Here is a 23,997-nt window from a genome sequence, read left to right as displayed (position 1 = left end):
GGATGCCGGGGGGCAGCTGCGGCTTGGGGAGCAGCGGTGGCTTGGTCTTGCTTGGGGATGGGCTCCTGGGAGCATCATCTTTGGCCTGGCTGAGGTCCAGCACAGTCCCATCATCACAGCTCCTCTGGCTGAGGTCCCCCAGACCCTTCCTGGTCTCCTTGGGTCCCGCCGGTCCCAGCAGGTCTTTCGGGAACACCGACTCCACCGAGGGGTGGCTGCTGATCTCACTGATGGTCATTTCCAGCTCTCGGATCGTCTCTTCCAGGCTATCCAGTCTCTGGTACGTGTCTTCATAAATCTCCTTGCTGCCCGGAGTCGTGGGGCGGCGAGGGGACACCGGCCCTTGGCAGAGCCCCTCCGGCACCTTCCTCCCCATTCCGGTGTCCCCCCCGGCAGCCGGAGCCCCTCCATCCCATCCCGGAGTCGCTGTGCCACAGCTTGGCCTCGGGCACACTGTGACCTGCTCCGGGGGATGCTCAGCCCGGGATGGTCCCTTTCCCTGCGGGGCCGGATCCCTGCCCGGGAAAGCTCCGGGATTTGGCACTGGGCAGGCTGGGGCTGGTTTGGAAGCCCCAGCAGAATCTCCAGGAGGGAGTGGTGCCTCCTGCACGCTCTGCCTGGCTCCTCCTTGGGGGTCCCCATCACTGGGAATTTGGGGGATGATGCCGCCGGCGGAGGGAAGTGCAGCCCCTCCAACTCCGGCACCCCCCCGGGGCTGAGGGGGCTGTGCAGCCACGGGACCTTGGTGACAAGTCTTGCTGCTGCCTCCTCTCCTGCTGGCAGCACTCAGAGCCGTGTCCCCTCCTTGCCCCCCCATGGGGTGGCTCGTTTTATCCCTTGGGAAAGAGAACCCCCAAATCTCTCCCGCTGCACGAGCACGACCCCGAGACGAGCTGCTGGGGGGCTGCGGGGCTGCAGCTGGGGGGTGCCCATGTGCCAAGGGAGACTTTTCGGGGCCGCCAGGAGCCACAGGGCCTTTCCTTGCCCCCTTGGGTGCAAACTCCCCTCCTGCTCCTCCGCTGCCCGTTTCCACCCACACCTCCGGCTCGGCTTCGGGGGACGGCGGCTCCGACACCCACTCGGTGAGCACAATCTGTGGGAGGGAGAAAGCCCGGCTCCCCGGGACTGCCAGGGCCAGCGGCTCCTAGGTAGAGAATTCAGACAGATTAGGAGCCAGAGGGGGCAGCAAGAGCTGCTGGGGGGCCACTGAGTGTCCCCACACACCACCGGGGTCCTGCGGTGCCGGTGCCTCCGGGCATCGCTGCAGGGAGGTGTTCGGGCAGGGAGGGGATGCTCATCGAGCCTCCTGCCCAGCCCTGGTGCCCCACCAGCACCCCCAGCACAGACTGGGACTGGTTTTGTTGTGCTCAAGGCAAGCTGGGCCTGGGAGATTTTGGCAACGAATCGCCCGGGGTTTAACCGGCAAAACCGCGTCGGTGTCGCTGCATCTCCCGAACGCCTTTGGAAACCCGACTGCCACCGTCCAGCTTGGATTTCTCCACGCTGGTGTAAACTGGCACAGCACTGGTGCCAAGAGCAGAGCCCAGCTCCTGGTAGAGCTTCAGCAGGGGATGAGCCACCACAAACGAGCTGCCGAGGGGCAACCGGCCTTTAAAACCCTGAGTAATAAGAAGTCAGCTGGAAAACGCTGCTCCTCCTCCCCCACCTCCCTGTTCCCATCCCCAGGGAGATCCAAGGAGCTGTGCAGTGCCCGAGGAGCCAGAGCCAGCTGTGCCCTCCATGGAGCCGAGGGTAGGTGAGCTGGAGAGGTGCCCTGGCAGAAGAGGTGCCCCTGGGGCAGAGAGGGAGGGAAACCCCCGTGGTGGGATGGCCACGGAGCTCTGGGGCTGGAGCTGGACACGCCTGACCTCTGAAGAGGGGTCCTTGCACACAGGGACAGATGGACAACTCAGCCCTGGTGTCCCAGGAGAAGGGAGGGACCCAGCAGGGTCCCTGCAAGGTGCCCAGACCCCCCAGCAGCAGGTGAGGCAGAGCTCCCCTCACTCGGTGCCTTCTGGCATCAGCAGGACCCTCTGTCCTGCTCTTTGCCCCCCTTGTTCCCCCGCTCTGGGCATCCCCTACTCCATCCCATCCACTCTCCAGGCACTTTCCTCCTGCTCTCCCCACCCTGGAGCCCAGGACAGAGGGCAGGAAGGTCGGGAGGGAGGCAGGGCCAGGCCCAGGCAGAGCCCAGCCCTTCGCCTTCGGCCCTCATCATGCACAGCCGGGGGGGTCTCCCATGCATCGCCCACCAGTGACACCCCCTGGGCACCCAGTGCAGGGTGAGAGCAGCCAGCCCTCCCTGTGCCATGCCCAGAGTGGTGCTGGGGTGGCCCCTTCCTTCCTCCCACCCCGACCTGGCCCTCACAGGAACCACGAGGCCGCCGGGTGGGTCAGTGCTGGGTCCTGAGCCGTGTCAGTGCCGGCCACGCAGAGACGGTGAGCGAGGGGGTGGAGAGAAGCCATTAGTTTGTTAAACCAGAGGAAGAAGCAGAAGTGAGTTAAAGAGAGGCAGGAGAGCAGGTGGTGAAGGTGCAGCCCCGTTACCTTCCATCCTCGGGCTGCAACGGAGGCTCCGTTGGGCCACAGCTCTGCCAGCCCGGGGCAGACGGCCACGAGCGGCTCGTGATGGAGCTTGGGGAGGAAAGGGGAGGCAGAGCTTCTCTGAAACACCTGGGGAGTCAAACACGGGGGTTGGAGGAGGGAGGCTTGGGGTGAGGAGGATGCAGCCCGTGCCTGCAGGGATGGTCACACCACGACTGGGGCTTGGCAGCGAGCGAAAGAAGCTTTGGCTGTTATCAGACGCAGAGGCAGCCTCGTCCCCTCTGCTGCTGGCAGTGGCACTGCTCCCCAGGCCTGCAGGATCACCCGTCCTGCCTGCAGCATCACCATCCCCCTGCCTGCAGCATCACCATCCCCCTGCCTGCAGCATCACCATCCCCCTGCCTGCAGCATCACCATCCCCCTGCCTGCAGCATCACCAGTCCTGTCTGCAGCATCACTGGTCCAGTCCCTCTGCCTGCAGCATCACCAGTCCTGCCTGCAGCATCACTAGTCATGCCTGCAGCATCACTGGTCCAGTCCCTCTGCCTGCAGCATCATTAATCCCCCTGCCTGTACCACCACCCCATCCCCTGTACCATCACCAGTCCCACCTGCACCATCACCCGTCCCCTGCCTGCACCACCACCGCCCCCCTGCCTGCACCACCACCGTCCCCCTGCCTGCACCATCACCATTCTCCTGCCTCCTGGGGGAAAACCCGCCAAGGAAAAGCCATCCCTGGCCCACTCGGGCACCTCCACGGCAGTGATCAGGGGCAGGACGTGGGGCACAGCCAGCCAGGGGGGTGCAGAGCCCGAGGGTGGTATCTCAGGGGGTACCTCTGCAGTGCCCCGTGCACAAACCCCCACGAACCTCCAGCTGCAGCCGTGGAGAGTTAAAAACCAAACGAGCTCGGCTTAAAGCCCGGGCTGGGGTGGAAGTGCTGAGGAGAGAGGGTGACCCCCACGAGCAGCACCCGGACCCAGCGAGGGGTCCGGCCGCCGCTCCGTCCCCGCGGCACCGCGTTCCTGGCGGGAGACGGGCGAGGAGCGGGAATCCCGCTGCGGCACCCACGTGTGGGATGTCACACCCCACACCCCACCCCGAGGTGTCCCCTGAGCTGGGCACAGCCCCCCTGAGAGCAGACAGGGCAGGGCAGGGCGGGCGAGCCGGGGGTCCCGCAGCCCCTCCCGCGCCCACCTCCAGCTCGGCGATGATCCGATCCTCGTCGTCGTCGTCCTTGATGGCCGAGGCGATGATGGGGGGGGTGGAGGCCGGCCTGACCACCTCGGACACCGTCCTCCTCAGCTTCACCTGCGGCTTCTGCGTCTCCAGCTCCTCCGACTCGGCCTTCTGCCAGCGGGGAGTGGGGTGGTGAGGGCCGGGGGGCACCGGGAGCCGGGGCTGGTCCTGCCCAGCAGCCACCCCCCAGCCCGTGCCCCCTACCTTCATGAACCCGGGCTCCTTCTTGCTGGTGACGATGACCTCTCCGCTGCGGGTGGTGGTCAGCCCGTGGGACGAGGGGAAGCTCCGGCGTGGAGGGGGAGGTGGGGGGGATTTGGAGGGTTTCTCGGTCCGGTACCGCGGCACCGTCAGCTCGTCTGGGCACAAACGGTGCTGTGAGGGCACGAGACCTTTCCCTGCCCCTCTCATACAACACCCCCGGGCACAAACCCCCCCTCGGGGCAGCACGGGCCAGCCCAGGGCCCCTGCGGCACCACACCCGCCCGGCCCCACGGGCAGAGGTGACCCCGGGCCGTACCTGAGCCCCGGCGGCCGTTGGGGTCCCCTTTGCCCCCCGATTTCGGCGCGTGCTGTGGCTTGGAGGGTTTGTGCTCGGGGGTGGAGGCGGCGCTGCCGCTGCCCGGGGCTTGTTTGTGCTTAGCAGCGAATTCCAGGTCGGGGATGGCCTTCATGAGCTCGGCCTGCGTCTCCTCCAGGAGCCGGTTGATGTCCTTGGCGCTGTACTGGGTCAGCGCTGCCCGTTTCTCCTCCCAGTCCCGCTCGGCCGCCTGAGGACGGCAGGCAGAGCCCGCTCCAGTCCCGTCCACGCCGCAGCTCCTCCTGCCCTCGCAGGCAGGATGTGACCCCCCAGCCCTGCTGCCACCCCCCCAACCCGCTGCCGAGCCCGGGAGGAGCTGGGGTGCCAGTGCTGCCCCCCATCCCGAGCTGCACAACCCCCCCCCGTGCAATGGGGGTGCGCCCAGCGCTGCATCACCCAGTGCCATCCCCCACCCACCGGCCACCCCAGCGAGGAGAAGGAGCTCCTGTTCCCAGTCTCAGCTGGGAGACACAGCCAGACCCTCTAGAAGAGCCCCCCCGAACTGAGGAACCCCCCCCAGGCTCTCACCTCCACGGACACAGCTTTGTCCGCGCTCTTCTTGCTGGGGGTCTCCGGCCCAGTCTGTGTCTTGGCGGGCACCATCTCCGGGGCTCGGGCAGGGTTATTGCTCTTGGAGGGGTGGCTCTGGGTCTGGGGGGGGCTGTGCCCGAAGCTGGGCATGCCCAGGCTCACAGGGGGGCTGGTGGGCATCTCCAAATCCAGCCCTTTGCCGAAGTCTGTCTCGGGGGCCACCTTCTTGGGGGACTGGCTGAGGTTGCTGGGGGAGGTCCACACGCCCTCGTCCACTTGCCTGCCAGGGGCAGAGTGATGGTGTTGGGGGGGCTGCACGGCACTGGGGGGGGGGCCACTGCACCCTCCCCATGCTGCAAAAACCCTGCTCTCCTGCTCTGATGGCCGGGAAGGGGTTGGGGCTGATGCTGCAGCCCGTTTCGGGGGAGCACACGAACGAGCCCCTCTGCCTGGCTGCCCGTTTCCGTGAACCTGGGAGGAAACTGGATCTCTCCAAACCCTTCCTCTCCATCAGATCAGGCTGAAACTGCCCTTTGGATCCAGGAGTTATCAGGGATGAGGATGACAGCCAGGCAGTTCAGACACTGCATGATCCTACAGGCTAATTTCCGTGGAAAACCAGGCTAGTGATGAGCCCGGGGCGATCCCGGCGCGGCCGAGCCCTGAGCCATCCCGAGAGGTCTCCTAATGGGAAGAGGCAGGTGGGCTCCACGGCCCAGCCTGCCACGAGCATCACATCTGGGAGATGATTTTTGGTTTTTTTCTCCAGCAGAGCAATTCCCTGCTCCTCAGGAAAGGGATTTCTGATCACACCAAGGGTCGCCTTTCCCTCCTGAGATACGATCCCTCATTTTTTCGAAGAGATAAGGAAAAGAGGGGTTCCCACACAGACCTGGAGAGGGCTGAGGGTGGTTTTGAGTTCCTTAGCAGAAAAATGAGCCATTTACCAATGTCCCTTGGATGCCCCTCCTGTTCTGATGGATGACTTTGGGATTTGGGATTAACGCAGAGGACGCCGACACAGGTGGGGACACAGGGACAGCCGAGGTGTCCAAGGGGCTGGTTTTGGGGCTCACCTGCGGATCTGGGCGAGGGTGTCTGTCACTGTCTTGCAGCGTTTGAGGAGCCCATCGAGCCGGTTCGGCTCCTCCTTGAGGAACTTCACAGCTTCCACCTCCACCCGCAGCACCACCCGCATCTTGCTCTGCAGGCTGGGGAACTGGGCTGGGGGGGGGACATCGGGGGTCACCATGGCCCCTTTGTGCCAGGGAGACCCTCCCAGTGCCCACCCCACACCCACCAACAGCACCATGTCCATCATACCCAGGGCAAGGGCACCCTGCCAGGTTGGAGCAGGAAGGGTGGATCCTGGGAAGCCTGGGTTTTCCCCAGGCCCCTCATCCCTTCTCCATCCACCCACAGGCACCAATTTTAGCCCATGAAGGCCCCTCCACATCCACGGGCACCAGGACACACCCAGTGCTGATGGGCACCGGGATACCCGCTCCAGGAATGCAGAGGGACACTCTGGTGGGTGCAAACCCTCAAACCCAGAGGCAACGGACATCCTGGAGCATCCCACACGCAGGGATGGAGCAGGGAAACACGGGAAGGCCCCGCTTGCCCCCCGGCCCATCCTCACCCTTCAGGTCTGTGAGTGTCTCCCCCAGCTGCTTGAGCACCACCGCCTTCTCCTCCAGCTCCTGCACAGGGATCAGCCGGTGATTGTGGGCCAGATCCTTCTGGATCTTCTCCACAGACTTCTCCAGGTCACTGCGAGCACAGAAGGAGGGTGGGGGGGTCACCGTTGTGCCACGACGCCGGAGAACCCCGGGGGGGGGCAGAAGGGAGGGGACCACTGGGCTGGGGACCCCTCCTCAGGCAGGGACACGTCCCGAGCCGCCGACCTGCAGCCAGGGAGGATCCGGCCCCTCGAGGGGGGTGCAAGGACCCCCTGCCCGGGCTCACTTGAGCTGCTGGGTGATGAGCTCCTCCTCGTTGAGGTAGCGGAGCCGCTCCTCCTCCACGAGGCTGCGCTGGCGCTGCAGAGGGTCCTCGTGCTTGCGCATGGTGTCCGTCACCCGCACGCTGATCTCCGTCTCCGTCCGCCGCAGCAGCGTCTTCACCGCCTCCTGGTTCTGCAGCTGCGGGGATGGAAAGTGGATTCAGGATGGGCGAGACCCTCCCCGGTGGGTGACGGGCCCCCACAAGTGGCCAGCAGGGCGTGGGGAGGGACCCCCTCGCTCTCCCACGCCGCGGGATATTCCGAGCGGGAAGGGACCCGTGGGGATGGAGTCCGGCTCACGGCCCACGCGGGGATCAAACCCACAACCTCGGTGCCACCGTGCCCCGACCAACTGTGCCAACCTCACCCCCGGCCCCATGCAAAGCCACCTTCCCCCAAAGCCACCTTCCCCAAAAGCCACCTTCCCCCAAAGCCACCTTCCCCAAAAGCTACCTTCCCCAAAAGCTACCTTCCCTAAAAGCCACCTTCTCCAAAAGCCACCTTCCCCAAAAGCTACCTTCCCCCAAAGCCACCCACCTTCCCCCAAAGCCACCTTCCCCAAAATCCACCTTCCCCAAAGCCACCTTCCCCAAAAGCCACCTTATCCCAAAGCCACCTTCCCCCAAAGCCACCTTCCCCCAAAGCCTCCTTCCCCAGGTCGCCATGAGCACAGGAGGAGGGCACAGGGCTGTCACCGCTGTGCCACGACACCGGAGAACCCCGAGGGGAGCGACTCCCCGTGCGGCAGGAGAGGGGAAAAGAGGGATTTTCCTGTGGCACCCCAGGACGAGCCAGGCCAGGCTGGGGACCCTGCGGGTACCCACCTGCAGCTTCCTGAGCTGCTGCAGCTGGTTGCGCAGGTCGCTGGCGTTCTGCTGCAGGTCGTGGAGGTGCAGCTGCATGTGCAGGCGGGTGATGGCCGTGGGCTGCCCCGCCGGGGTGCTGCTGGCCGAGGGGGGGGGTGGTGCGGGCACCGGGGTGCCCCCGCTGCGGCTGGTGGCTGTGGGGGGACGGGGGGGGACAAGCAGAGACCGTTAAAGGGTGATGTCCCACCCCAGGACAGGTTTCAGCCCCGTTTCTCTTATTTCCCCGCCCAGGCCTTCAGTCCTGGTGGTCTCCAAAACCACCCTCCCCTTGCTTGCCCTAAGAGGCCACCCCAGAGTGGGATGGGGGGGTCCTGCTGGTTGCCAGCACATGGGGGGGTGCAGACCCCCACTCCTGCTCCCTCCCTGGGACACCCAGCACCCATGGGCAGAGGAGGGGGTGCTGCAGGGTGAGGGGCTCATCTCCAGCCACTTACACGCCGACGGGGGGGTCCCACCGTTGGTGGCTTCTGTCTTCTCACTGCAACGAGAGAGAGAAGGGGAGTGAGTGTGGAGGCACCTTCATCCTCACTGGATGGAGGCAGGGGCATGGCAGGGGCTGGTGTCCCCTGGGAGGGGGACAGGACCCCCAGGATTGGCAGCAAACGGCTCAGTCGGAGGTCTCTCCCCGCCCCGGGGGACCCACAGGTGCCCTCCCGCTCCTCACCTGGGGGTCTCAGCCTCGGAGCCGCGGAGCAGAGCGCTCTGCACCAGCCCTGTCAGGCTGGCAATCTGCTTCTCCATGGCCTCCATGCGCTCCCTGCGCGGGGAGAGGGAGAGGGGACGGGTGAGGAGCTGGATCCGGAACCGAGGGCACCCTGAGGTTTGTCCCGGCCTCACTCACATCCAGCTGTTCCCTGCAGCCCCAGGAGGGACATCCACCCCCTCCATTCCCTCTCTCTCCAGCCTCCAGCACCCCCAGCCATTCCCCTCCACCCTCACTCCATGTCTCATTCCCCATCCTGGGGATGATCCAAAGCTTCCCTCGACTCCTGCTCTCCCTCCCCAGCCACCCTGACTGGAAAACCAGCGGAGCAGCAAAGCTCCCATCCCCGGGGGGCTTCTCCCAGGCCCCATCTCACCTCGTCTCCGTGTCCTTGGCGGGCCCGGGGGAGCCGAACCCCGAGAGCGGGCGCTCGCCGGGGCCGGGGAAGAGCTCGGGGGGGCCGGAGGAGCTGGGGTTGCGCGTCTTGCCCACGGGGCTGTCCATGAACACCGAGGAGCAGGAATCCTTGCGGAAGGACTGGCGGACGGGCGAGGAGCGGCTGGGGGGCCCCGAGTAGGGGCTGTGGGGGCTCTGCCCCGGCTGCACGTCCACCATCTTCTGCGGGGACGAGGGGGGCACGCGGAAGCCCAGCCCGGGGCCGTACGTGTCGCCGTAGATGGGCGCGTTGGGCTTGTACAGCCCGTCCTCCAGCTCCGACTGCAGCGCCGCCGCCGAGTAGGTGCTGAGGGAGCGCACGGAGCCCCGCTTGTACAGCCCCCCCGAGTAGCCGAAGGGGTCCCCCATGCCCGCCAGGGACTGCGTGGAGGTGATGCTGAGCCGGCCCTCGTGCACCATCCCGTAGGGGTCGGCGTAGAGCCCCTCGTTCTTCACCAGCACCACGTTCTTCCCGGCCAGGTCCTCGTCGGGCTTCACGTCGCGGCGCTCCAGGATGGCGCTGGGGCTGGGGGACACGCCGGGGGCGGGCGGGAGGCTGGCCAGGCGCTCGCCGTGGTGCACGGGGCTGCCGGCGTAGGAGGGCGGGCGGCCCCCGCTGTAGGACATGCGGGAGCGGGACGGGGACGAGGACTGCAGCACGGGCGGGGGCGACCCCGAGGCCAGGTGGGACGCCGGGGACATGTTGTTGAGCCGGCGGGTGGGAGACGATTCCCTGGACGTGTACACCATCTCCCTCTGCGGGGAGGGGCGGGGGGTCAGTGCTGCGGGTTCATCCCCTCCCCTGTGTCCCACTGCGGGTTCATCCCCTCCCCTGTGTCCCACTGCGGGTTCATCCCCTCCCTGCTCTGCCCCACTGGGACCCTCCACCCTCCAAGTACCAACAGCTCCCTCCTTCCCACTCCCTCCTTCCCATCCGGCTGCAGGAGGATTTATCCTGATGAATTCCCTAAATACTGTGTTTGTCACCCCAAACATCCACCCTCTTAAAGCAACACTTAAAAAACTCCGGACCCAGGCGAGACCAATCCCAGTCATCCCTCCTGCCACAAATTACCAGCCTCTGCTGCTTTCTCTCTTTCCTGGCCCCACTGCACTGGGTGCACCCACCTCCCAGGCTCTCCCCGTGTCCCCCCCTTACCCTCAGGTCGCCGTTGGTGATGTGGGAGGCTGGGAACGAGGCGTAGAGTGGCTCTTTCCGGTAGATTTTAATGATGCTTCTGTCCTGGATGTCGCTGGAGGGAGAAGCAGAGCCCTGAGCATCCCCGACAGGCACCCCCTGAAAGTCCCAGCACTGCACCCACACCCCCATTTCCCGCCTCATCCCGCTCATTTCCCTCAGAGAAAAGAAAATCGAGGCCGTGGTGGATTCCTGAGCCCTCCCTCCCTCCTCACCGGACATCCTCCAGCTCGTAGAAGACGTTGCGGGACTCGTCCTTGATGAGGATGGCGGTGTTGGGGGACTTGAGCATGCCCATGGTGAGCTTCTGGGGGAACATGTGCACGATGAGGGCGTGCAGGGTGTCCATGCTGCTGATCTCGTGGGTGATGTGCACGCGCCTCGTCTCGTCCCCGAACTGCAGGAAAAGGACCCCTGGAGGCGGAGGGAGCAGAGGGCGGTGAGGGGAGGGAACCAGGCCCCGTCCCGGCACACACAGAGGGGTGTTTGGTGCCAGGCAGGTCCCTGGCAGAGCCTGAGGGTACCTGGAGATCGCAGCTTGGTCTGGCTGGTGGACCGGGACAGGGGCAAGCTCTGCCGGAACCGGTTCATCCTGTTGAAGCCCAGGGGCAGCTCCGCTTCCGACATCGTTTCCAGGGATTCGGCCGAGGCGAAGGAGAGTTTGGCTTGGTCGGCCAAGCCAGGCTGGGAGCCCTGGGAGTGTCGGGAGCTCCTCGTCTGGAAAGGGAGAGGGGAGAGCTCAGAGGAGGATGGTGGTGGGTATCCCAGCCCTGGGCGTGGCGGGTGCTGCTCCCACCTGGGATGGAGAGGTTTGTGGGAATCATGGAATCATGGAATGTACCAAGTTGGAAGGGACCACTGAAAATCATCAACTCCTGGCCCTGCACAGAACACCCCCAAAAGTCCCACCACGTGCCTGAGGATGAGGCTGAGCCGCATCCAGGGATGCTCCATCCCGGATTCCCACTGAGTTGGGGCCCTGATGTGATCCAGACACGGGGCCAGCTCGAAGCCTCCTCCGCCTCCTGTTCCCAGCACGGCCCCCCATCCCCAGTCCCCTCACTCCTGCCATCCCTCGCTCCCGTTTCCCATCTCCCAGTGCCACTCCAGTGCCTCTGAGCTCCCGCACCAGCAACCCCTGGAACAAACCCGGCCGGAGCCGCCGGAGCCGGGACTCGCGTGCGAGCTCTGGAATAACCTTGGCAATTCCAGGAGGTTACACATCCATTACACCAATGAACCAGCTCCTGGGAAACATAAATGCCCGGCTTATTCTGGAAGCAGAGCAGCAGCGAGGTTTATGGCTGTGTGAGCCTGGAGAAAGCAATGGATCGGGGCTTACAGCAGGAAAAATTTAATAACGCCAGGAGCCCCATTTCCCAGTGTGTTCCCTGCGGGGGGAGTTCATGCTCCAGACACGGATTTTTCGGCACAAACATCCCCGAATACGTGGCCGGGCCCCCCCTTGGCACAGGTGCCCGTCGATGTCCCCCCCCCGAAAATACCAGGCTTTGGATTTTCCAGACACATGTTTAACCGTTGGCAAAGCAAACAGAGGGAACAAACAGCTCCTGGGGTGTGGAAAAGGCGGCCCTGGAAGGGACAACAGCTCTATTTTAAGACCGGAAAGGAAAAAAAAAACAAAAACAACAAAAAAAAATCAATATGAAATGATAACAGCCATCATCATCATTTAAATTAGACATTAATTGGGAGATTTAATTAATCCTGCGAGGCGGGGTTTTTGGAGGACTTGTAATGTTCTCGCTGGAGCTAATTGCTGGAAAATTGACTGCTTGGTTTGGCTGTTGTTGTTCCAGCACAAAGAGCTCTGGCAGCGCAGCTGCTCGAGTCCGACACCAAGGAAAGGATGCGGGGATGGACCCGGCCAGGAGCAGCACCCCGAGGGTGCCCAGCGGGCGAGGGAGCTGCAGGGAGCAGGAGGTGATGGATGGACCCTCCTCCCCTCCCTCACGCTCGTGGCACGGAGGTGTTTGGGGTGCAGCAGCTGCTTTTTGGGCTCCCCACCCTTGCACACCCTCTAGGGCTGGGGGGTGCCCCTCTGCAGGCGTTTGCTCTGGGTTTGGGTGCTGCTGCCCAGCTCCCGGGATGGATCCAGCTGGGATCCAGCTCCCGGGATGGATCCCAACAGGGAAGAGCAGGGATGTGGTTGGGATGTGACCAACACTGCCAGGGCTGCTCCTCAGCCTGGCTGTGCCCTCCTGGCTCCTTCCTGTGCTCTGTGCCAGAGGGGTCTCACCCTGCCCTGTATCCATCCATCCATCCATCCATCCATCCATCCATCCATCCATCCATCCATCCATCCATCCATCCATCCATCCACCCACCCATCCATCCATCCATCCATCCATCCACCCATCCACCCATCCACCCATCCATCCATCCATCCATCCATCCATCCATCCATCCATCCCTTCTACTCCACACCCTGATGCTCTGGGGTCCCTACAGCCCCTATAACACCACACCCTGATGCTCTGGGGTCCCTACAGCCCCTATAACACCACACCCCCATGCCCTGGGGTCCCTCCAGCCCCTATAACACCACACCCCAACACCCTGGGGTCCCTACAGCCCCTATAACACCACACCCTGATGTCCTGGGGTCCCTACAGCCCCTATAACACCACACCCCCATGCCCTGGGGTCCCCCCAGCCCATGGGACACCTGTAGGAGCAGGTGACAGGGAGAACTTCCCCCTTCCAGGTGAGCCCTGCCCTGCAGGCACCGCTGACCTCAGGTAATTAAGCTCATCTGCTGGAGATAATTATGGCATCAGTCAAACAACAACAACAACAAAAAAAAAAAGGAGAAAACAGGCAGGATAGAAGTTAATGGATTTTTAGCCCGGAAGGGACTGTTCTGGCCTGATGCTCACAAAATGTGCTCCCCCAGCCCGAGCAGGGAGCAGCAGCCCCCCAAAACTGTTGCTGGAACCGGGGCAGAGCCACAGCCCCCCTCCCCAGTGCCCCTCACTCAGGGCACCCCTGTGGGCACAGGACCCTCGTGCACCCCAGGGTGCTGGGAAGGGCAGGTCCTGCAGTGGGGGGACACAACTCCAAGCGCTCCAGGGGGGGAATCTCTGCCATTTTTTGCCTGGGGGAGCAGGACCCAGGCACCCCCAGAGCCCAGGGAGGGGGCAGCAGTGGCTGCTCCGACCTTGGCCTCCAGCAGCCCATGAATGAGCCACCTCAGAGGGAACCCGAGGTTTTATTGCTCTGCCTCGCTAACGATTCCTCCTGCTCTGGGATAACACATCAAACCGACAGCTCAACCCCCACAGATCCTGCCTCCCGCCCCTGGCACCCCTGGGGGGGCTCTGCTGCCCCCCAGCCCCTCCCACAGCCCCCCCTGAGGGGGTGGGACCCGCTCACAGCCACCCAGAACGTGGATCATCCCAAACATGCCGGGACAGGGCACCTTCAGGAGGCTCCATCCGTCCCTGGGGAGGTTAAATGACTCCACACCCGGGTTCCTGCTTTGCTGGAGGGGGGTTCTGATCCTGCCTGGAGGGTGCCACCCCGGGATGGGCAGTGCCAGGACCTGCCCGTGCAGGGATGGATGTTCCCTGCTGTCACCCCACCGAGGGTCACCCCCCTGTCCATCCAGAGGAGGGGGAGATGCCCCCACCCAGGGCATGCAGGGTCCCACCCCACGCCCCTCCCAGCTGGGGAAGGCTCTGTGAGTGCAGAATAAATCCCTGCAGTGACCAAAACCCACCCTGCACCCCCAGCCTGGGCACAAAGGCCTTGTCCCCCCCCCCCATTCCTCAGTTTTTACACCTTCAGGGACAGTTTCACCCAAGCCCAGACCCTCCCCCCCTTCAACAAGGGGCTCCTGCAGCTTCAGAAGAGCCCAAACGCTCCCTGTGGGATGTAAAACCCCCCCGTGGTGGCAGGGAGGGGGTGGAGGGGAGGGGACACAGCCCCCTCTGCTTGTTGTCCCCGTGCTGCAGAGATGCCACGCTGGGAAATGACCCATTTCCTGCTGAACCAGCACTTGCAGAGGGTTAACACGATCCCAGACTGATTCCTGCCAGAGCAGCAGCATCAGCAGCATCGCCCCCAACCCCGGGATCCTGGAGCTGCCCCCACCAGCGTGGGAAGCAGGGAATGCTCGGAAGGGGGAGGGAAGGAGTGCAGCCACCCAAAGCCAAACAAAAGCCACCCAAAGCCAAATAAAAGCCACCCAAGGCCACGGGACAAGGGTGCAGGAGGTCCCTCCCTGGGCAGAGTGGGTGGGAGGGGGGGTGGGCGACGGGCACCAAGGTCAGGGAGCAAACCTGCTGGGTGCCTGCCAGGGACTGAACCCCCACGGGACACTCCAGCATTCCAGAGCAGAGGGAATCACGTTTTACACCCTGGGAGTGCCCACGGGTGTTGTTGTGGTGATTGTCCCAGTGAAAACCCCTTCCCAGAGCTCCCATCTCCCCCCCCAGCCCCTCTGGAGAAGGCAGAGGAGCCAGGCAGTGGGAAGACCCCCCCACTGTGGGAGCCTTATATAAAAGAGGTGGGATGGGGAATGGAGGGAGACTCGGGGGGTTTTTTTTGTCTTTTATCTCCCCAGAGCTAAAAAAAGCCACAATTAAGTGATTCTTTTAGCTCCTAAAACCCCCAACAATCCCTTTTACTGTCAGTGCAGAAGCAGCTTCATTATGTCTGCCTGGCTGGATAAGGATGCTCCTCTCCTCATCCCCGCCTCTCCCCTCTCCCTGTCCTCATCCTCCCTCCCTTCCTCCACACCCCTCTCCAGCATTTCCCTCCCCAGCTTCCAGGGCTGAATTCTCAGAGCTGGAGGGAACCAAGGTGCCAGCAGTTTTTGAGGAATCTGGGCGAGGATTGGGGTCACCCCTCTGGATCCAGCAGTGATCGGACAACGAGCGGAGCTGCTGGATCTGGATGGAGAGGGGGAGAGGTCAGGAGAGGAGCAGAGGGACCAGGGGCACAGAGGAGACTGGCAGAAAGAGGGTGGAAGGGCACAGGAGCAGCTCTGGACCTCCCACAGGCCACTTCAAAGAAGATAGGAGCGAAAAAAAACATGGAAAAAATGCAAAATGCGTGGGGAAAGGCCCCTGCCCCGGGATGGAGCAGCTGTTCCCACACAACACTCCAAGCCACAGGAGCTCGTTAATATTTGCACTCTGTTCCTAAGCCAGGCAGGAAGGGTGACCCTGTCAAGGGACCCTCGGGGAGGGGGCACGGGGTCTGTCCCAGTGGATCCTCCACCAGCTCCTGCTCCCTCTCTGAGGGGTACCTGAGGAGACAACAGACCCTTCAGGGCTGTTCCTGCCTGACCCTGGGACACCCCACCCTCCCCAGGGCTGTTCCTGCCTGACCCTGGGACACCCCACCCTCCCCAGGGCTGTTCCTGCCTGACCCTGGGACACCCCACCCTCCCCAGGGCTGTTCCTGCCTGACCCTGGGACACCCCACCCTCCCCAGCACGCCGGGGGCTCGGGGGACTTCCAGCCGTGGGAAAACATTATTTGCAACAAGAGGAGAGGGAGCAAAGGGGAGGGGGGGTGTCCCTGAACACCCCACTGAGACACACACAGGGCACACAGCTCCCCAGCCCAGCTGAGCCCGAGCTCTGCAGCCTCTCTGCCCCCCAAAAATCCCCCAGGACACCCAGACACGGAGCTGGACTCACCACCAGGCTGGATAAGCCCTCGCTGTCCTAACGCCGCCGGCAGTGCCCGTCCCCGAGCTCAGCCTCTCCTCACCAGGAGAAGCCTCCTGGGCTGTGGTGGGCGGCTCCATGGGGGGCTGGGTCCGGCAGCAGCCCCCTGACCCCCCCAGCTCCCGCTCCATCCTGTGCCATGGGCAGGGGTGATGCTCCGGAGCACGGCCGGGCATCGCCCCGGAGCGGGGGGATGCAGAGCCTGGAAGGTCCCGGCAGCTTCACCGCCCAGCCAAGCCACCACCTTCCCCACTCCTGCCCGTTTGCATCTCCTCTGCTGTGCCACATGATGGGGATAAAGGAGAGGGAGCCCTGCAATCCCTGGGAAACAGCTGGCACGGCGTTGGCCAGGCCAGCCGTGGGCACGGCGGCGCAGCCGCTTATTTACCAAGTACACAAAGCCCTGCTCCGGCCCCTGGTTGGACACTGAGCTGGATTAATCCCTCATAATCCCCCTCTCATCGCTTAATCCAGCATCCCACCACCACAGGTCCCATCTGCTGGAGTGCTGAGCCCCCGGGATGGGCGCTGGGGCTCGGCATCCCAGTGGGAATGAGGAGACCCCACCAGCCTCCGGGAGCAGGGAAGGGCGTCTTGGAATCTTTGCTGTGTGGACACTCCCAGCCCCGGGACCAGGGTGAGCCCTGCACCTTCCTGCAAACCAGCTGGTGCCAGCACAGCCCCAACTGCTCCGTGCCTTCATTCATTCCTTCCCTTCATTCATTCATTCCCGACCAACTCCGCTCGTCCTTAATTATTGATGCTCCCAGAGGTGACTCAGCCAAGAGCTGGAGCTGTTTTGTAAGAGGAGCAGAGCCCAGGTAACAGGACACCTCCCCTGCACACCCCTCCCTGCCTCCGGCCTGGCTGCAAATTCCTCCTGGGGAAGCATCCCTGAGCAGGACTCAGCATCCCCAACCAGAACCCAGCATTCCCAACTGGAATTCAGCATCCCTGGGCCCCAGGCGTGACCTCAGCAGCCTCCCAGGCCTGGGTGTCGGCCCTCCAGCTTCAAACCAGTCCCAGACAGGGCATCCCAGCGTTGCAGGTGCCTGGCAGTGCTGCCACCCTGCTCCCACACATCCCAGCTCAGGCACTTGATCCCGGCTCCATCCTGGTGAAAGCAAACCCCTCTGTACCCCTGTGCAGTGTTCTCTCCCCAGCTCCACCAGCCAGGAATGCTGAACTCCTCGTGCAGGAGGGAATTCCACCAGCCCAGCCCCTGCCTCTGGAAAGGGAAGAGCCAGGAGTTGCCCAGCTGGGAAGAAAATGAGGGAAAACTGGAGTTAACTGGGGCTGCAAAGGTGGAAGGAATGAGAGGCCCAGGATGCTCTGAGTGTTCCAGGAGTCTCCCCCATGCAGGGGGGTTCAGTCCCCTCCCCTCTCCCTCCCCCACCCGTGTCTCACCACCAAATTAAAAGCGTTGCCGCTCCCGGCAGCAATAATTCACCCCCTTCTAATGCTCAACATTTTGTCAGGATTATCCCGATTAACCCAGAATTAATCCTGATCTCAATGTTAACAGGATTAGCGTTAAAATCGGATTAGTTCTTTAAACCGGACCCCTTGACTAAAGCACGGGGCCCTCCCTCCCCCTCCAGATGTGCGCGGCCCGCCCCCCGCAGCCAGATGTGAGCGGGAGCTTCGCTGCCCTGGGATGTTTGTCCCCGCAGCCAGAACCGCCGCGATCCCGACATCCAGCACCTGCCCGACCCTCCCGGGGGGGTGACGGCGCTCGGATGTCGCGTTTCCAAGCTGAAACACCCCCCCTTTGCCCCCGGACACGGCTCCGCGGGGACACGGGTGGCCGCCTGGCCCCTCTCTCTGCGTTTTCTCCCCTTCCCGCTGGCACCGACAGCCTTCGCCTGCCTGATGAATATTTAAAAGCCTGGATCCTCTGCAGCCTCATGAATATTGACGCTGCTGGTTGCCCAGCGCGATCCTTCACCCGGCAGCACCTGCCTGGCAGAGGAGACCGGGGTCGGACCAGGATACCTGCCCGGGAGAGGGAAGGATCCAAGGGTTGTCTGTCCCCGCGGGTCCAGCCATGACGAGGAGGACTCTGCGTTCAGTCCACAAAACGCTCGTTTTCTCCCCAAAACCACAGGGGTGGAGCAGCCTCACTGCTCGCAGTGGGGCAGCAGAAGGTCCCGGTGCCCGGGAACCATGGGAACAGCTGCTCCATCCCTGGCAGGAGGCTGGAGCTGGGAACAGCCCCGCTGAGGGGACACTGTGCCCACTCATCCCCATCCCACTCATCTCCCAGCACCGGGTGCCACCTTGACTCCCACGGGGAGGACAAGCATTAATCATTAACCTCCCAGCAAAGGCAGCCGGGTTTTAATTCCCTGGGTTGTTTTCCCTGTGCCTCAAACAGGGATGTCCAGCCTGGAAGCCGTGGGGAGAGGAGCATCCTGCCCGTGAGAGCATCCTGGACAAGTGGGGGAACCAAATCCAGCAGCTCCCCTGAGGCTGAGGTGGTCTCAGGGCACGGGTTAGGGAGGGGAACGTGGCAGGAGATGCTTTTTGGGGTGAGGGGGTCAGTTCTGCCTCCATCCCTGGCACCCCAACCCCCACCCAGCCCCTTCCTGGCCGTGCTCAGTCCCTGCTCTGGCGCCGCTGCCTCGTGTGACAGCAGCTTCCAAAAATAAGCAAATTACTGCATCCTTCAGGGACACTGGAGGATGGGAAGCAAAGCCAAGTGTGAGGAGGCAGCAGAGAGGGGATGGAGGGGGGAGAAGGGACAAGCCCTTGCAGGGGATGAAGGGTTGCAGCACCACGGAGGGGACCTGGAAAGCAGCAGGGACACGGGGCAGCAGCGTCAGGGACAGGGACTTCAGGGTGGCAGGTGACAAGGCTCAGCTCCCTGGAATCTGAGGCAGGATTTGCTGGAGCAGCTGTGGACAGGGAGCTGGGAAACGTGTGCCAGAGCCTCTTGGGGAAAAGGCTTGGAGGGGCCGGTTGGAAGTGCAAAAAAACCCCAAAGCCAGCGACTTCAGCGGGATCAGCTGTAGGGAAACAGCCTCAAATCCGGGACTCCAGCCCAGCCACTGCTGCAGGTTGTGCTGCTGCACCTCCCCTGGGTGACCCAGCGAGTCCCACCGCGCCTCAGCCCCCCCATTCCCACACCAGGGATGCTCCTGGCATTCCCAACAACCTGATCTGGCGGGTGGCACCACTGCCCACGGCACTGGGGGGTTGGAACGAGGTGGTCTTTAAGCTCCCTTCCTACAAAACCACGCTGTGATTCCATGACAATAAATATCCACAACATCCAGGATCAATGGAACACCGAGCGCCGGGGAGCAGCTCCCAGGGCAGGTCACAAAACCAGCCAGAGCCCCAAAAGCAGAGCGAGGAGGGGGGAGCAGGAGCCCAGCAGCTGCTCCCCCGTCCTGCCCCACCCCACAGCCCCCCTTCCCAGCAGGAATAACCCATCCCTGAGCGGAGCAGGGCCCCGGGAGGGCGTGGGGAGGAGGCTGGTGCGGGAGCAGCGGGATTACAGGAGCTAAGCCCGCCTGCTATTTGCTCATCTCCTGCGAGTAAATACCGCTGCCTGCCTGTAATTCCGGCCGGGAAAACGCCGGTGAGATGGAAATGGCTTCCCAGAAGGAAGCCCCGTGCCATGGAGGGGCCGTAACCAGCCATCCAGTGCTGCTGGAGCAGGAGCCAGGCATGAGCTCAGCACGGGTGACACGGCCCCAGACACTTGTTTTAAAGACAAATGCGCCCTGTGTGTCCCTCTCTCCCCGTTCTCCCTCCCACATCCCAGTCGTTTTTCCCTCCCTGGCTTTTTGCTGCGCTGCCTTTGATGTTCCTTTAAAGTCCTGGCACCAAAGGAGCTCTGCCGAGGCTCTGCCTTTGGATCTTCCCATTCCTCCTCCATCCCGCCAGGAGCCAGCCCACCCCCTGCATTAGCACAGCAGGAGCCCCCAGCCTTCTGTGCTGCCTCAACTCTTTCCACAGAGGTTCCCCGCAGGATTTTTCCCCTTGGATGTGCCCCTGGACCTCCCAGGCCCTGCAAGCCCCGGGGCTGAGACGCCCCTCTGACACCCAGCACACGGCAGGGATGGTGGCTGGGAGCTGGGATGGGATTCAGGGGATGGAAATGAGGGGGGGGGACACCAGGCTGTCCTGGCCAGGGGATTGGGAATGTGCCTGGGCACTCAGGGGATGGCAGGAGCGTGACACAGGCCATGGAGCAGCTGGATCGATGGCTCTGTGTGAGCACAGCCCGTCAGGGAGGGACAGCTGGGAGCTGAGCGGGGCTGGCTCAGGCTGGGAGTGAGGGCAGGAATGCCAGGGATGTGCTGGGGCAGGAGGAGGGAGCGTGGCAGAGGCTGGGATGGGATCTTTGGGCACGAGGGAGTGTGTGGGATGGAACACCCGGGGACAGTGGGATGTCCTGGACCCTCCTCTGCAACGACAGCACTGCCACCAACACACAGGAGGATCTGTGACTCACACACACAGCAGTGCAGGGACCCCCTTCCCCAAATCCCAGGTCTGGAGACCCCCAAAGCTCAGCCAGCACTGCCACCAACACACAGGAGGATCTGTGACTCACACACACAGCAGTGCAGGGACCCCCTTCCCCAAATCCCAGGCCTGGAGACCCCCAAAGCTCAGCCAGCTCCTGCCACCACCCGTCCCCAGGCAGGGGGAGGTGCCAAGGAGGGGGGACAGCAACGTGCCACGTCCCTGGGTGTCCCTGGGAATCCAGCACAGCCCTTCCCACCATCCCATCCCCTCCACCCCCTGCCAGCTGCAGCCCCCCTCTGGGGCCAAGGGATGGAGAGGGGCTGGCTCTGCACCCCCAGCAGCAGAGCCTGGCAGCTGGACACAGCCAGGGACCCCAAAGGGTCATGAAAGTTTGATTTTGGGGGGTGGGAGGCCAAGCCTGCAGCCGCAGGAGGCCCCAGGGGACACAGGAGGCCTCGAGGAAGCCCCCGGCACCTGCCTGCTGGGATCAGCCTCCCCGCAGGGCTCTGCCCCTGACAAGCCATCCCCAGCTGCCTCTGCCTCATGCCCCACTTGGTAGCGGGGTCAGGCAGCTGGGGCTGGGAAGAGGAGGGGGATTTAACCCACAACACATTCCCACAGCCCGGGGAGAGCCGGGAAGACGCTCCCCTTGCAACCAAAGCACTCCCAGCGCTGGGTGGAAAAATATGGGATCAGAGAAAACACATCCCTGTGGCTGCAACCCCCCGGCTGCTGCTGAGGAGGAACCTTGTGGGGTGGGGGACTCCCAAACCTCGTGCCCGTTTCATTTCTAAGTCACAAAAAACCGGTAAAAAAATATAAAAACTGAGGATTTTGCGCCTTTCCCCCACTCCCAGCCCCAGGAATGCCCCCGGGAGCCACGTGGTTGTGAGAACCCAGACAGCTGAACATCCAGGGAGCTGCTGCTCACACCCCCCACACCCGTTTTTTTTACGCTGCAAACACTCCGAGAATGAAAACTCGGGACAAGTGCCCGCATTCCGCGTTTCCCGACTCGGGACAAGTGCCCGCATTCCGCGTTTCCCGACTCGGGACAAGTGCCCGCATTCCGCGTTTCCCGACTCCCCCGCTCCCCTCGCTGCCGACCGCGGGAAGCCCCTGGATTGTCCACGGGGAGAGCAAAACCCAGCCCGGGGGGACAACAACGCCAAGGTCATCCCGCAACACGGGCGACCTTGAAGCGTTGCCACAGCATCCCTGGGCGAGGAGGAGGAGGAGGAGGAGGAGGAGACATGCGTAGTTCACCCCGCACACAATGGCCCGACTGTTTGCGAGGTGCTGGCAGGAGCCAGAGGGCAGGGACGGCCCCTGGGAGCTGCCAGGAGGCTCCCGACAGCAGCACCCCCCTCTCCGTGCAGCCCGGGAGAGGCGGGCACAGAGATCCCGGTGCAATAAAAGCAAAAAAGCAGGAATTCTTCCCCCCCGTTCCTCCCCGCAACCCAAGGAGCAGCGCAGAGGGGGGGGACAGGGATGCCCCTTCCCCTCCCAGACACCTCCAGCCGAGCCAAACAACTTCGTTTTCTGCCCCAGAGATCCCCCAAGGCGGAACACGAGCTCCCGGGCCCGTTCCTTCCTCCTCCCTCTCCATCAATCCTGAGAAGCGCTGGCGCAGCATCTCCCGTCCCCAGATTCCCGAGATTCCCGAGCTCATCTGGGATCAGGTGGGATTTCTGGGGAATGAGGGGCTTGGGAGAGGCATCAGCTGGGTGGAGGGAAGTGAAGGGGACACGGTGGGATGGGAAGGGTGGCAGGTCCCAGAGCTCGGCAGGGTCACCACGGGAGGGACAAGCTCAGCTCCACAGCTCGAGGAGGAGGAGGAGGGAGAGGAGGAGGAGGAGGAAGAGGCTGGAAACCAGAGCAACCCTCGTATCTCTGCCTGGGAGCAGCCAGCGGGATGGAGCTCCACAGGTCGGCTTCCGACCCCACCCAGAACACGCCTTTTTCTGTCCTCTTCCCAGAATTCAGGTCTGTGCTGCAAGGGAATAACTCCAAAGCAGCAGGATTGGACTGTGGGGTGTGCCCTGAGAATGAGGGCAGGCCACAGACTCGTCCTGCTCAGAGACCAGGTTTGTGTCTGCACAACTCAGCCCAAAACTATAAATCCTTCTCACGAGCTTAAACCTCTGCTGAGCTGGGAACAAACTCCTTTGGCCTGGGAATTCTCCACAAACTCCTTCAGCCTGGGAATTCTCCACAAACTCCTTTGGCCCAGGAATCCTCCACAAAATCCTTTGGCCTGGGAATCCTCCACAAACTCCTTTAGCACAGGAATCCTCCACAAATTCCTTTGGCCCAGGAATTCTCCACAAATTCCTTTAGCACAGGAATCTTCAACAAACTCCTTTGGCCCAGGAATTCTCCACAAACTCCTTTAGCACAGGAATCCTCCACAAAACTCCTTTAGCCCAGGAATCCTCCACAAACTCCTTTGGCCCAGGAATCCTCCACAAAATCCTTTGGCCCAGGAATTCTCCACAAATTCCTTTAGCCCAGGAATCTTCAACAAACTCCTTTGGCCCAGGAATTCTCCACAAACTCCTTTAGCACAGGAATCCTCAACAAAACTCCTTTGGCCCAGGAATCCTCCACAAAAAAAGACACCCCCAGCTCCCACCCTCCCTCCACGGGCACAGCGATGGGACGAGGGTGGCCGAGCACATGCATTTCAAACAGAAGCATGAAAAAATCAGAAATACTGACCTTAAAGCTCCAGTAGTTGGGTTGCTAACAAACGAAACAAAACAAAAACGAAAAAAATAAAACAACAAAACGAAAGAAAACACACACACACACACACAAAAAAAATACCATTAAGATTCCACTTTGACTTTCTTGTTTTCCCTCTGAGAATCGCTGGCTTTAAACTGCCACGTTTAAAAAAAAAACCTGCTCTGGTTTCTGTCCCTCCCGAGGGGTTGGCAGGGGGTTCATGCTGAGGGGGGGAGCAGGATCATGCAGGCAGGGAGGGGTGGGGGTTCCTGGGGGTCAGGGCAGGTTGGGGTGCAGAGTGACCCCGGCATCGCCACCGGAGCCCCCGCTGTGCCCACACCACCATCCTGGCACGTGCTGGCCGGGCTGCTGCGGTGCTGCAAGTCAGAATAATGTTCATTCTGAAAGGGATCTTCCAATCCTTCCCCCCCCTACCCACCCTTTGCCCCCCCCCGTGGTGTTTTCACCGGTGTCAGAGCGATGTGCTGCCGCCGGTGACGGGAGCTGGCACCGCTCACAGCCCGGGGAGCTGGAGAGCTGGCAGCTCCCCTCTCCACAGCCACCCACTGGGCATCACCACTGGGGCTCTCTGGGGATGCTCAGCTTGCTGTGACACCCACAGAGACCCGGGACCCCCTCCCAGGGCAGCCCCAGGAGGGCACGGCCGGGCCGGGGCTGCAGGAGCCCAGCAAGGCACAGAATCGTGGGATGGGTTGGGTTGGGTTGGGAGGGATCTTAAAGCTCTTAAAGCTCATCCAGTCCCACCCCCCTGCCATGGGCAGGGACACCTTCCCCTATCCCAGGTTGCTCCAAGCCCTGTCCCATGTCCAGCAGGAGGGAAGGGGGATCCAGTGACCAGGGGTGGGATCCACCTCACCTGGAAGGGGATGTGCAGCTGATGGGTGGGGTGGGAGAAACAGGCACAGGGCAGCTTTTGTCCCAACAGTCTTTCATTGGGATCCAAGTTCTTGCCTGCTCTG

General features: G+C 62.8%; 1 protein-coding gene across 27 annotated transcripts in view; it reads right to left on the bottom strand.

Annotated features, from left to right (window-relative positions):
• The window catches only part of SRCIN1 (SRC kinase signaling inhibitor 1), a 76,244-nt gene that overhangs the window by 8,433 nt on the left and 43,814 nt on the right, over positions 1 to 23,997 (bottom strand). For 16 of the 27 annotated variants that reach the window (XR_010425241.1, XR_010425242.1, XR_010425240.1 and 13 more), the window contains 16 exons: positions 23,009 to 23,032; positions 10,629 to 10,821; positions 10,320 to 10,518; positions 10,066 to 10,159; positions 8,848 to 9,662; positions 8,433 to 8,525; positions 8,203 to 8,246; positions 7,727 to 7,902; positions 6,866 to 7,041; positions 6,540 to 6,670; positions 5,974 to 6,121; positions 4,895 to 5,177; positions 4,307 to 4,556; positions 3,991 to 4,161; positions 3,745 to 3,897; positions 2,548 to 2,673 (listed from right to left, as the gene is read on the bottom strand). Coding sequence is in view for 13 of the 27 variants with exons in the window: in XM_064636358.1 (XP_064492428.1) it covers positions 2,548 to 2,673; positions 3,745 to 3,897; positions 3,991 to 4,161; positions 4,307 to 4,556; positions 4,895 to 5,177; positions 5,974 to 6,121; positions 6,540 to 6,670; positions 6,866 to 7,041; positions 7,727 to 7,902; positions 8,203 to 8,246; positions 8,433 to 8,525; positions 8,848 to 9,662; positions 10,066 to 10,159; positions 10,320 to 10,518; positions 10,629 to 10,821; positions 23,009 to 23,032 (3,076 nt within the window). In the remaining 14 variants the exon portion in view is untranslated. The remainder of the gene's footprint in view (positions 1 to 2,547; positions 2,674 to 3,744; positions 3,898 to 3,990; positions 4,162 to 4,306; positions 4,557 to 4,894; positions 5,178 to 5,973; positions 6,122 to 6,539; positions 6,671 to 6,865; positions 7,042 to 7,726; positions 7,903 to 8,202; positions 8,247 to 8,432; positions 8,526 to 8,847; positions 9,663 to 10,065; positions 10,160 to 10,319; positions 10,519 to 10,628; positions 10,822 to 23,008; positions 23,033 to 23,997) is intronic. The other 11 variants (XM_064636362.1, XM_064636359.1, XM_064636368.1 and 8 more) reach the window with 5 other exon arrangements.

This window comes from Pseudopipra pipra, chromosome 26 (genome assembly GCF_036250125.1).
Source record: "Pseudopipra pipra isolate bDixPip1 chromosome 26, bDixPip1.hap1, whole genome shotgun sequence".
NCBI classification, from domain to species: Eukaryota; Metazoa; Chordata; class Aves; order Passeriformes; family Pipridae; genus Pseudopipra; species Pseudopipra pipra.
Note: the sequence above shows the minus strand (reverse complement) of the source record. Positions and strands in the feature narration are given on the sequence as shown.